General features: G+C 36.0%; 1 protein-coding gene across 1 annotated transcript; it reads right to left on the reverse strand.

Moving 5' to 3' along the window:
• Nucleotides 1-2052: 2052 nt before the first annotated feature.
• Nucleotides 2053-12571, reverse strand: LOC125239072 (glucose dehydrogenase [FAD, quinone]-like). Its single transcript, XM_048146553.1, has 7 exons — nucleotides 12549-12571; nucleotides 11891-12005; nucleotides 11000-11222; nucleotides 5092-5366; nucleotides 4259-4416; nucleotides 3694-3808; nucleotides 2053-3580 (listed from the first exon to the last, which is right to left on the reverse strand). The coding sequence occupies exons 1-7, from the start codon at nucleotides 12569-12571 to the stop codon at nucleotides 2258-2260; spliced, it is 2232 nt and encodes a 743-aa protein (XP_048002510.1). The 3' UTR covers nucleotides 2053-2257.
• Nucleotides 12572-13145: the final 574 nt, after the last annotated feature.

Consider the following 13145-nt stretch of genomic DNA (forward strand, 5'->3'; position numbering starts at 1 on the left):
CTCACTCAAGACCCATCTGCCGTTGCTGCACCCCCATTATCTGCCTCCATAAACCGCGTACAATTCCAAGCTTCTGAAATCATCACCATTTTAAACTGAACTTCCTTCCTCCCTCCAACTTAGAACTCCTTATATCCTCTACGGTATACCGCAAATGATTGCGAGGTCAATATAAATTGGTCGTACATTTTATAGTGCGGAACTTCATCAAAGAACTATAAATAATGGCTGATTGTTAGATGTTTAGTGTTTTAATGATGGTTAAAAGTAAAGATTGCTCGTTGTAAACTTTAATGAGGGATTATTTCTTAATTAGCTCCTTATTTCTATAGTTACTGATGTCGGTAATAGATTTGAGGTTAATGACAGACAGACAAACATAGACATTATCACATCATCTTCCACTATGGTAATCAATAATATCGGTTTTGACAATAATAAATAAATAAATATAAATAAATATTGGGGACACCTTAAACAGATCAACTTAGCCCCAAACTAAGCAAAGCTTGTACTATGGGTGCTAAGCGACGATATACATACTTAAATAGATAAATACATATTTATACATAGAAAACATCCATGACTTAGGAACAAATTATCTGTGCTCAACTGCTCATCACACAAATAAATGCCCTTACCGGGATTCGAACCCAGGACGCGGCGTAGCAGGTAGTGCTAGACTGAGCCAGACCGGTCGACTGGGCTATCTTAGGATATTAGGTATGTTAATAATATTAATTTCTGGTTCACTAAATGTTGTTAGTTATCACATTTTTTTACAATCATCTTTTAAGAGTATTTTTTTTTAAATATGTCTACGACGATCATTTTACGCATAAATCTATTGCAATGTCTGTTCAAAATAATAAAGGTAAACGCTTCATTAACTTGCTATATCAGCACCAACAGAAATTCTTCGTCGTCAATAACGAAAGGTCTTTTACGTTAAAAGCAGAGAAGTCGCCGAATATGTATCTTAAGATAATACTTATAAGATGCTTTAAACTTACGTAACATCTAGACGGAAGAGAACTCGGCTCGTAACAAGATAAAACAAAATACAATCGCACACGGCACCGTGCACGCTCTAATTGTATATCTCTTGTTAAAGTCTCTTTTTACTTATGTTCCCTAGAAATGGCTTGCAGTTAACAAAAATTTGAAACTTCACTGTCAACTTATTAACTAAATAAGGAGCTTTCACAAATTACTTACCGTTGTACGGCACAGAAGCGGATTTTATGAATTTGCAGGTAGCTAAAGGGTTTTATTTTGTAAAAAAACCACAATGAGAGAAATTTGCATTGTGAATTTAACAAGTTCGACTTGTTGCGGTTTATCCGTTTGAATCAGCCAAACGTATGTTTAAAACAATATGTGTCAGGTTGTTTTTATAAAATCGACTTGTTGACTCAAATATATTGCCGATTCAAATGACAAGTAGCTTGTTGTTTGAACCAAAGAGCACGTAGGCGCTATTTTAACCAAAAAACTTGTTGAACGAACATGAAAACTGGTTGTATTTTCTCTCAGTGCTGAATATAAAAAAAATTGGTAAAACCCAGACTGCGACATAGTAGACCGATTTTCATGTTACATGGCTAAGAACACTCCCGACTAACTAAGCTTTCAGACAAAAAAAATACTAAAGCTAAATCGGTTCATTTGTTCGGGAGGTACGATGCCACAGACAGACAGACACACACACAGACAGACAGACAGACATACTGACAGACAGGAAAACTTATAACACCCCGTCGTTTTTGCGTCAGGGGTTAAATTAGTAATGAAATGAAATCTTCAGAAAATATAGATACCTATTAGGTACTTAAGTTATCTAATGTGTCATTAGTGTCCTTACCGAAAAGGATAAATCTGGAATGCCTCGGGTGTTCGACATAAATGCATTAATTGTGTATTAGGTATTAGGTATTCGAAATATCATGAGCAAAACTTATAAAAGACTCATACAAGATATAATTACAACGCAATTATGATTTAGTTTAATAATACTATGATAGATAATTGTTGATGTTTTATTTACAATGACACTTCCTGTCAGGTCAGGTATGTGTTCTTGTTGTCCACTAAACCAGCTGGCAGCCATTCGCAAGACTGTGATTTATGTTAGATATCTGGACTAGAAAGTATACTGGAAACCGATTTTAGAACTACTTCCCCAAATTGCACTAAAATATGACTAGCCTTGTCAGTCGACAACTTTATTATAGTCGTCTTTGGACATTTTGTACTTTTAACAACGTTCTTCCTTGATTAAATCCGCGGCTTTTTCAGCAATCATTATAGTGGGGGCATTCAAGTTCCCTCTAACAATTTGCGGCATAATTGAACTATCTACCACCCTTAACTTCTTAATGCCATACACTTTTAGCTTAGCATCAACTACAGCTTCGGTATCCGAACTGGGGCCCATTTTACAAGTGCCAGCCGGGTGGAATATAGTAGTCGTATATTGTGTTAATAAACAAGAAAAATATTCGTCTGTCCCCCAATTAAAGCTTTCACATCCTTTTATAGGCACTTTTATAAAATAAGCACCATTATCTATAAACGCTGGGGTATCTTCTAGGGTGGTAGCGTATTTCATCCCAGATATCAAAACTTCTAAGTCTTCTCGTTCAGTAAAGAATCTAGGATATATTAGTGGAGGCCCAAAAACGGGATCAGTGTGATTAAGCTTTATGTATCCTTTACTTTTAGGAACTAATAACAAAGGCTTGACTGATAATCCAGTATAATAAGTCAATGGAAAAATGTTGCTTGCTATGGATGACGGAGGGTCAGCGTATAATTCTTCAATGTTCCTTCCATCAAAATGAAACTGAATATCTGGCAAATCTTGTTTCGACAAATTTGTCTTAATAAAAGCGACTGCGCTTAGAGTACCCGAAGATGCCAAAGAACCGTTCTTGTGAGGTGGTTGTTTATAATAATCATGAATGTTATTCAGTAATTGTGAGCCATTAACTGCAGTTGCACTTTTATTGCTAAGAGCGACAACCAACCCATGAGTTGTGACATGGTCTTGTAGATTATGGCCAACTGAAAGGTTTGATATAACTGGTATATTATGTTTCGCTAAAAATTCTACAGGTCCCACTCCAGATAGCATCAGTAACTTAGGAGAATTTATAGCACCTGCACTTGATATTACTTCTTTAGAGGCATATGCAGTTATCACTGCTCCTTCTTTGACGTATTCTACACCAACAGCAGTTTTAGTAACTGGATCTATAATAATTTTAGTTACATACGCTTTTGTAACTATTTTCAAATTTGACCTAATACGGCGTATTGGTCTGATATAAGCTGCATTCGCGGAAAATCTTTGCCCATTCATTGAAGTTGACTGAGCTACATCTGTTCCAAGTTGGTTTTCTCCGTTGAAATCCGTTACTTTCAGGCCCGTTTCTTGAAATGCCTGAACTAACATTAAAACGTTCTCGTCTGTGTAAGGATACCTTTCGACATTTAAGGGGCCACCTTCGGAATGATACTTTTTGTCGTAAGATTCAAGGTTTCTATTGTTCTCTGCTTTTTTGAAATACGGCAGCACCTGCGGTATATAAATATTGATTTGTTAAATGTATTATTTTAGTTATATTTTAAGTGTTCTTGTACATGCTGATGTCAGCTAAGTAGATAATTTCAAAATTCAGTACTTAGTACCTCCCGATAGCTCCAGCCAGGGTTGCCAGCGGCGGCCCAGCCGTCGTAGTCAGCTTTGTTGCCCCTCATGTACACCATGTAGTTTACCGCGCTAGAGCCACCCATGGTTTTCCCTCTGAAACAGCCCAATACAAAAAAAAATGTGACAGTGTGTGGGGCAGACACAGACGCCCTGATGAATGATTATAATATTAATCTTGAAACCGAAACTTTTGATGTTATTTGTTGATATTGCATCAATAAAGTTTTTCTATGCAGCTGGTTCTGCATGTATCGTATACTGGTAAATATGTAATCGTATAAATATAGTAACATTATGAGGTAGGTAAATGGACAAGCGGGTATTCATTGATATAAATACCCGCTTGTCCATTGTGTAGTATCCCATTTAATCCAGTGCATCCAGTGTGATGTTATGGATGACTGTTTTGTAAAGCATAACAATTCACCTACAAACTTCTCGGGGCCCATGAACTCGTAGATACTTTGTACGCATTAAAAGCATTTCCCCCTCTCTGTAAGTCTCTAACTCGTAATATTGTAGTGTATCTAGTGGGTACTGTACCTAGTCCAGAAGCATCTGTGTCCCTTCAGCCCGCGACATGTAAACTCATCTGGTTGCGTACTGTAGCCCCAATCGATGCTGGAAGATTTCAGAACTGATGGAAGCGCTGGGACGCTAGTAACATCTGGTTCTTCGGGGCCCGCTTCTAGAAGAAGGATCTAGGAATAACATAAAAACAGCATACAGATAAACACACAGAATATTTATTTTATATTTATCCATAATAATATCCCAATATTTAAATATAAGTATCTAATTTGGTGGTATAATGTGGTCTATGACCAAAAGATAGGTAATTGGAAAGATCACCATGATAATGAATGACCCGATGACATATTATTTCACTTTTACTTTTCTGAGCTTATCGACTCTTAGAGCCACACCAGTCAATTGATTCATATTGCTGAAGCTTGAAGTAGAAAATAATTTGATTCTGTAAAGCTTTTTCGTACGTCTGTATGTTACCTTTTAAGTCTAAGACTGGATTTTGCAGTTAAGTAATACATACATACGCACATACATATAATCACGCCTGTATCCCATAAAGGGGTAGGCAGAGCATATGAACTACTAAGTTTCAGTGCCACTCTTGGCAAAAAAGAGGTTGAAAGAAATGCAAATTGTGAAATTGCAGTGACGGAATGCCAGCCTCTCGCCTACGCCACAATTTAACCCATATCCCACTGTCGACTTCTACGACACCCACGGGAAGAAAGGGGGTGGTGAAATTCTTAATCCTTAAATTCTCAAAAAATAATTTTATTCAATTACTTTCATTTTTGGTTTTGATTTCTAAAATCGTTTTGATTTTAGATATTTATTTCATAACTTACTTTCCAATTTTTAACTTCCGACAAGCGGTTTGCCAGCACGCATCCTGCTGATCCAGCTCCAACTATGATAAAGTCATATTCTCCCGGTGGTGATGGTGGGTCTTCTGGTACCAATATCAGTTGTGGTCTTTTCCTCCTTATCTTTTTTTTTCCTTTCCCTGCTGTCACTTTTACGCCAACCACATTAGGAGTGCAAGTTTTCACAGGATTTATAGGAGGACGTGAAATTGCATTAAAATTCAAAAACTTTGACTCCATCGGATTTTCTGTTGATTCTGAAATTTGAATATCAGCATAAGGATTTCTTCCATAGTCCGGGTTATCATCCACTGATTGGCCGTACAGTTGAGCAAGGAGGGCCAGATAAAGAAATCCTGTTTCTGAACATTGAGTCAACGGCGCAGAAGCTTTAGCGCAAATTTGGCTGATGTCAGGCGGCACCCACTGAGAAGCCATTGCTTGTCACTTTCAATTCATTCACTAAGTAAAACACTGAGTCCCATTTAGTATAACAATTTGGATACTTCACGACCGCGTGTTCGTATAAAAATAATTAACATTTAGTTCCTTTACGTTTTTATGTCTTCGTTTTAGACCATTATCTTCATGCTTCAGTAGTGTCTTAAGATTGTGTTGATAAAAACCGGTAGTGTTAATATAAGTAGGTCAAACAAAAAAAACCGGTAAATGCCGGGCATTTTTTACTACTCACTAATTTCCTGATTAAATATGCCTCGTGATAATTAAGTATGCGCTTTAGCCTAGCTAGAAAATAAAGCAAAAAAAGTTTTTTTCACTGAATATAGTTTACTAAAAAACGGGACCTACTTTTGACAGCCCCTATTTAAACCAATTTTTGTCTAATTAAGACGTACCATGGAGGAATAATATTTAGCGGTTCCTACTCTCCCTTTCAGAAATACACATAATTATATATCATGTAGTTACCTTCTGCCATGTTTTTCATGTTAAAATATCATTTTTAATTGTAACACATACTGTCACCGATAATATTATAGTACAGAAAGAAAGTTGCTTAAACATCTGACATGATGGTTCTAGAAATAAGATTAAGTCAGTAAGCTTATCGATCGCAACTCAACTAGCCCATTTTGAGTTCCATCTTAAAGAAAAGTTAAAACAAGAAAGTGTATTAATAATACGCACGTGTATTTCTTTTTGTTTATAAATTATTACCTTTAATGAAACAGAAAACATTTTATGAGATTTATGAAAACTGAGAACAGTTTAAAGGTAATTTGGGTGCGTAGATTATGAAAAAATATATTTTATGAAAATAATTTTATCCGGTACGAAATAGCAAAATTGTGGATGAAGTGGTAAATAATTTTCCATTGTTACTTACTAACTTTTTACTAGTTAGTGTAATATTTAGTAACAAAAAATTGTTAATGCAGGCTTAAAATGAAAGAGTATTATTATTATGATTTATTTATTATCTTAAAACATTTTTTATCTTAAAACACTTAGTGCAACAGACAAACGTGCATATAATTGTATATGTGGAAACAAACTAAAGTTGACGTCGAGTCCAAAAACTGGGAAATACCCACTTGATACAACCTACCAAAATTGTGGGTGCACAAACGCTGGGAAACAATTTCTCACGTACTAAAACCTTAAAATCTCGGCTAAATCATTTCGTTATCACAGTTCTATTCAAGCAAAACACAGGATTTCATGATAGTATTCAGTGTTACGCCGTGTCTTGCATGGGCGACGATCGCGCGACCGTCGCCGTCGCGTCTCATACTTCCATATCGATAAGGTTTGGTTTCGTATGCGTCGCATCGCCGTCGCGCGACCATCGCGCGACCGTCGCCCACGCAAGCCACGGCGTTAGCAGTTATTAGATTTGTTTCGCACTTTGCCTCAAAAGACAAAAACATATCTTAGTTAGTTTTTTAAAACTAAATGGCTTCAGTCCATTATTGTGTCCATATTATTGGGACTATTTCGCCAGTGTCAAAGTGATATGAGCTAATATTAATTAGTGATTTTGGTACGGTAAGTGCGACAGTGTAGGGTGAGTTAGCACTTGTAAATTGGTAGCTAGATTTGACAAGAGCACGTGGACTACCGGCCGTTGACGACAAAGAAGAGGATAAACGCGTTTCGAGATTAATTCCTCATCAGCTTCTCACTACAACATGCATGCAGCATTAGTTTACTGCATAAAAAGCTATCGATATTACACTTTAAACAACATTAATGAGCAAAACAAAAATAAATTATTCACGACACGACACCGCTTAGATGGCGCTTGAACTGGAAGACCAAAAAAAATCTTGTTAATGCACAAAAAAATCATGACGACTGACTTTGACTCTGACGTATCGTCACAAATGGTGGCCATTAAAAATATGTTGCCATTTTTTTAATTAAAATTGTTACTTAGATTTTAAATTTGTATGATTGGTATTGCTCAGTGTGGTGCCATTAAAAAGATAAAAAATATTTTTTAATACAGTTACTCAAAAAGTGCCCGTTTTTTGGCTGTTTAGCGTCCGAGAAGTTGGTTTTTACGCACTCGTGCGTAAAAAGTATGCGTTCCATTTTACGACTACTTACCGAGTTGTTTTAATTTTAGCCTAGTTTACTAAGACGAAATAAAACTATAAACATACTATTAAGTGATTAATGTTTAAAACATTGATATTTCATATGTAAGGTAAAATACCCCATAATGGACGGTGATGTCATTATGGACAAGAAAACACTAATCCTTAAAAATAAGTATTTAAAATTAGTTTCTAAAAACTGACGGCTATGTACTATAAACTAGAGTTATAAAGCTGTTTTATTTTGAAGTTTCAATTAATTCGGTTATTTCTGTACGATTTCGATTTGGCGACAAAATAAAATTCACCAGTTTACTGAAAAAAATATCAAGACCAATTCTTAGTAATGTTGCTAGGAGAGTTGAGTTCATGTATAAAATAATAAAAAAATAATACTCGGTGTAAACTTGAATGCGTTTTACTTACTGCATTAAGCATGAGATAAGGTATAAAACATACTAGTTTGTTGCTCCAAAGATATAAAGAAATGGCGTTATTTTTCGAGTGACCGAAAAACTGCCTACCTCCTATGATGGACAAGGAACAATTTACAAAACCAAAATTTACAAGAAACAATCCTATGTTAAAATAACTCAAACTAATTTTATTTATGGTATATAAAATTGACTCATTGAGTATCAGTTGGCTTTAAAAGTAAAATTTTAAACTTATTTCACTGTCCATAATGGGGGATCCATTACTGGAGAACTGCCTGTCGTGACGTCGGTTCATCCTATGCAAGGCTGACGATCAGAGCAATACTCTTTATTACTCTAACCTCAACTATGCCTGAGTTCTAACAAGACATAACGACAAGATATTTCTGAACATATACAATAAAGTAGTAAAGACTGAGAGATGAAGTGATTTCCATAAGTATATTATTTTCTAGATTCTAAATCATAAACATTCTTCCTAGTTTCTATTCTGATTGTTTGGCGGAGATTCTTTCTCCGCCGCGGGCCTCCACAACTCCCCTTATAGCCCGACCCTGTCCACTCACAACCATTTGGCATATTCTTGGCTGTTTCTATTCTAATCCGTCATTCTTACGTTATCCCTTCATCTCTCTGATCTAATTATGATTCTATATTTCTAACACTCACCGATTCAACGTCGAGTCTTCTCTCCTTCCTTCAACTTACTTCTTTCTATTTTCCCGCCACACGAACCTTGTCCGTCCGGTCGCAACATGTGTCTTTCCCCTTACTGTCAAAGTCATTCGTTCTTTTATAAAACCAGTTAATCGGTGTTACCAGTATAAATAATAATCTGTCAAAATCATACAGTTACCTGCTAATTTGTTGAGGATCGCGTTCGTCGCGACACTGCCGTCCATATTCGGAGAAAAAACACCTAGTTTTAATTTGTTAACTATGAAGAAACTAATAGGAGTATCTATTCTGCAATACGCTTGAAATGTAAAAGAAGGATAAGACATTCAAGATTTAACACGCTTAGCGGTAGAATTTTTACATTTATGAGTGAAATATCAAAAACAGGCGAAAATTTTTCTTAAACTGTCCATGATTGGGTCCGTTACCTTAATTGTTTATTTTTAGTCATACTAAACATAATTTATAAAATGGTTTATACTTTGAAAAAGTGGCTCATAATGAGTCGTGTAAACAGAACGTGAAATGGAACGAAACGCGTCGTCTATCATTTAAATTAGGTAGTAGCGTCTTACCAATGTTACCAACTTAATGCAAGCACGTTCAAACACCTTAATATGTTACGCGATTTGTCATAATTATTTTATGTTATTTGCAATTTTTCGAGGCATAAATGGTCGATTGAATTAAAATGTAGGTATATGTTAAACAATCGTCCCAAATCGTAAATGTTTATGTTTTTATGGCACACAATGAAATAAATAAATTGTATTGGATGGATACCAAAATCGAAAATATGAACGCAAGTTTAAAAGCTTCAAAGATAGGTACGTCAATGTCTATGCAAAAATTGGGAGTTCGGATTGTTTATCGTTTTATTCCGTTGTAGTAGTGTTTTTTCGCAACTGTATTAAAAAACGTCGTTCGTCACACGTGCGAGAATGTCATTCTTCACTCGTCTCGAGTTTTGCCACTTGCGTGCCGCTCGTGGCAAAATGTCTCGGGGCTCGTGAAGTAATGACCTACTTCTCGCACTTATAACGAAATGTACTAGTGTGGTGTGGTGACTGGTGAAATGAGAAATATTTTCCCGTCCTTTGATTAAGGTTTAAAAAGAAATGTAATCTTCCTTAATCATATCAGAAGATTTTTCAGCAATCATTATAGTAGGTGCATTTAAATTTCCTCTTACAATCACAGGCATAATTGAAGAATCTATGACTCTTAATTTCTTTATACCATACACTCTTAATCTATTGTCAACCACAGCCTCGGTGTCCCAACTAGGACCCATTTTACAAGTACCAGCAGGGTGGTATATGGTTGCTGTATAGTGTGTTAACAAACAAGTAAAGTATTCATCAGATCCCCATAGGAAACTCGCACATGCAGGAACGGGTATCTTTACAAAGTAAGCGCCGCTATGTTTAAATGCAGGAGTGTTTTCCAAAGATACAACAAATCTCATACCAGATATTAACGTATCCACGTCAAAGTGGTTAGTAAAAAATCTGGGATATATAAGCGGCGCACCGAAAAGAGGATCAGTATCGTTGAGGGTTATATATCCTTTACTTTTCGGCACCAAAAGTAATGGCCGCGTTGTCAATCCATTATAAAATGCTAAAGGAAAGATAGCACTTGCCGTGTATGATGCTGGATCGGCATAATATTCTTCCGCGTTTTTGGCATCAAAATGAAACTGAATATCAGGCAAACCGTCAGAAAGTTCTGTCTTAATAAATGCCGTGGCACTTAGCGCACCGCTAGAAGACAAAGGCCCGTTTTTATGTGAATGTTGTCTAGAGTAATCATAAATCTCGTCCAGTAATTCCTGACCGGTTACTTGAGTTGACGTTTTGTTTGAAAGCGCAATAACGAGCGCCTCCGTCGTAACGTGATCTTGTAGATTATGACCTACTCTTAGATTAGATAAAACTGGTATACCATGAGGTTCTAACTGTTCTTTAGGCCCTACACCTGAAAGCATCAGTATCTTTGGCGAATTGATTGGACCTGAGCTTACAATGACTTCTTTGCCAGCATATGCAGTGAATACTGCGTGATGTTTAACATATTCTACTCCAATAGCGGTTTTAGTTACTGGGTTAATGATAACTTTAGTGACATAAGCATGACTTTCTATTTTTAAATTTGGTCTAATTTGTCGTATAGGCCTGATGTAGGCTGAATTCACGGAAAATCTCCTACCGTGGAGTGACGTTGATTGAGCTACATCTGTTCCTAATTGATTTGCTCCATTAAAATCTGTGACTGGTAAACCTCTTTCCCTGAATGCCTGCACTATCATTAAAGCATTGTTATCTATATATGGGTATCGTTCTACATTAAGCGGACCGCCGACAGAATGGTAGTATGTATTATGTGATTCGACATCCTGATTGTTCTCCGCTTTCTTGAAATATGGCAGCACCTGAAATTGAATTATACTAGTTTATACTTGAAATAAACGATCGTAACGTTGTTGTTATTATTTTGGTAAACGAACTGAAAGGATGCCACATACACAGATAATTTATTAATTTTAACTGGAATTAGCGTATGACATGTGGTACAACTATTATAATAATATGTATGTATTATATGTACAAAAAATGCATTTAATTCTTTTAGTGGTTGTACATTTTTAAATTTGTCATTCATCGTTAATTCGCTTCTACTCATTTCCTCAAAGGTTAACTGGAAGAGATCCCATTAAGGGATAAGCCCGCCTACATTGTATATTACTGACTCTGTAACTGTGTCTCTTTTGTTTCCTTTATGTACAATAAAGCTTATACATACATACATATGTTCCAGCCGCAAAAAAACGGACGCGGTAAGACGGTACCTTATTTGACGCGTTTGGACAGAGCGGAGATCGAACAATATGCATTACGAGGTTATTGTTGGCGACTGGCTGGTTCACGACCTCCTTATTTAAATTCATGTCACTTTTTGATACTGACTTTGATGTCATAAAAAAATGTTAATTCATTTCATTAAAATAGTGTTACAAAAGTGTTTCCATCTTCATCAAGTATACAGTCAACCCTCAACATGCATCGCTAGTTATCATTTACATTATCAATTTGAACTTACCTCCCGATAGCTCCAGCCGGGGTTGCCAGCGGCGGCCCACCCGTCGTAGTCAGCTTTGTTGCCTCTCATATACACCATGTAGTTTACCGCACTAGAGCCGCCCATGGTTTTCCCCCTGGAATCAGAGAAACTTGTTCAATAAAATGGTCAATGGATTAGTTTTTATAGATTGAAATTGCTCTAATGATAATAATTCAAACGAAATGTGCTATATAGTAGTAGTCGAGAAACAAAGCAAAAATAAATTAGATTATAGTATTTAGAGCAATTTTCAACTTGATCAGTACAAGTACTATTCAGGTTAGTCACTATCTATAACGGATTAATTCAGTTTACCATAATTAAAAAAGCAAGACATTGTAAAGATATACCAAACCATCCGATAATTTTAATTGTTGTCCATAGACCGACCAATACATTTTTTTTATTAAAGATTTTTTTATTCCCGGAATATTTCTAAAGACGTTGAAAATGAAATAATGCTAAACTAATTCAGCTTCCCAGGATAATCTGTCTTATAAAAAGATATTTTTTGAAAGCGATTTTATGAAGGAGAACTTCATTTAAATTAATCCTGGGAAGCTGTTACTGCTGTTAGTTTAGCATTGTTTCATTCATGTACCTATCTGTATTTTTTGTCTTTGTTAGGTTGCCTTACACTTTCGATATCTTTTTACACATTTTAGAAGTTAAGTAATGCGTAAGCTGTGGGCAGACAAACGTCTATTAAAATACATTATGTAGGTACCTAAAGCACGTATCTTAATCTGACATCTTTTAAGAAATTTCATGTGATTTTGTGCATATGGTTTGATGTATCTTGATCAGTAGTTCAGAGTACAGTTTTAGATGTAAGCAGTCACTAGTGTCACTACAGTAAAGCTGTGCATGTTTGTGTATATCTTATACTATTAAACGAGCAATTCTTGTATATTTATTTATTTATTTATTTATCTATTTATTTATTTATACCGACGATCTCGGAAACCGCTCTAACGATTTCGCTGAAATTTGTTATGTGGGGGTTTTCGTGGGTGAAAAATCGATCTAACATATCCTTAGGTCCCGGAAAACGCGAATTTTCGAGTTTTCACGCGTTTTTCTTCGCGCGCCATCTCGTGTGGAGTAGTTGTACTGTTGAGACAGAAGTCTTTCGGTCGATGTAAGTATTATTTACTTCAAAGACTAGATGGCGACACAGGTCAAGGCTAACACGAATAGAAAAATACACTCTGAGCTTTTGTGACGAAACGCG

Source organism: Leguminivora glycinivorella, chromosome 2 (genome assembly GCF_023078275.1).
Source record: "Leguminivora glycinivorella isolate SPB_JAAS2020 chromosome 2, LegGlyc_1.1, whole genome shotgun sequence".
Classification (NCBI taxonomy): Eukaryota; Metazoa; Arthropoda; class Insecta; order Lepidoptera; family Tortricidae; genus Leguminivora; species Leguminivora glycinivorella.

Coding starts and splice junctions, on each gene's coding strand:
- LOC125239072 (XM_048146553.1), bottom strand. CDS start 12,571: ATGTGTAAAAAGATATCGAAAGT. Junction 11,223..11,890: donor CCGGCTGGAGCTATCGGGAG/GTAAGTTCAAAT, acceptor ATTCAATTTCAG/GTGCTGCCATATTTCAAGAA. Junction 5,367..10,999: donor TCAATCAACGTCACTCCACG/GTAGGAGATTTT, acceptor TTCAAATTTCAG/AATCAACAGAAAATCCGATG.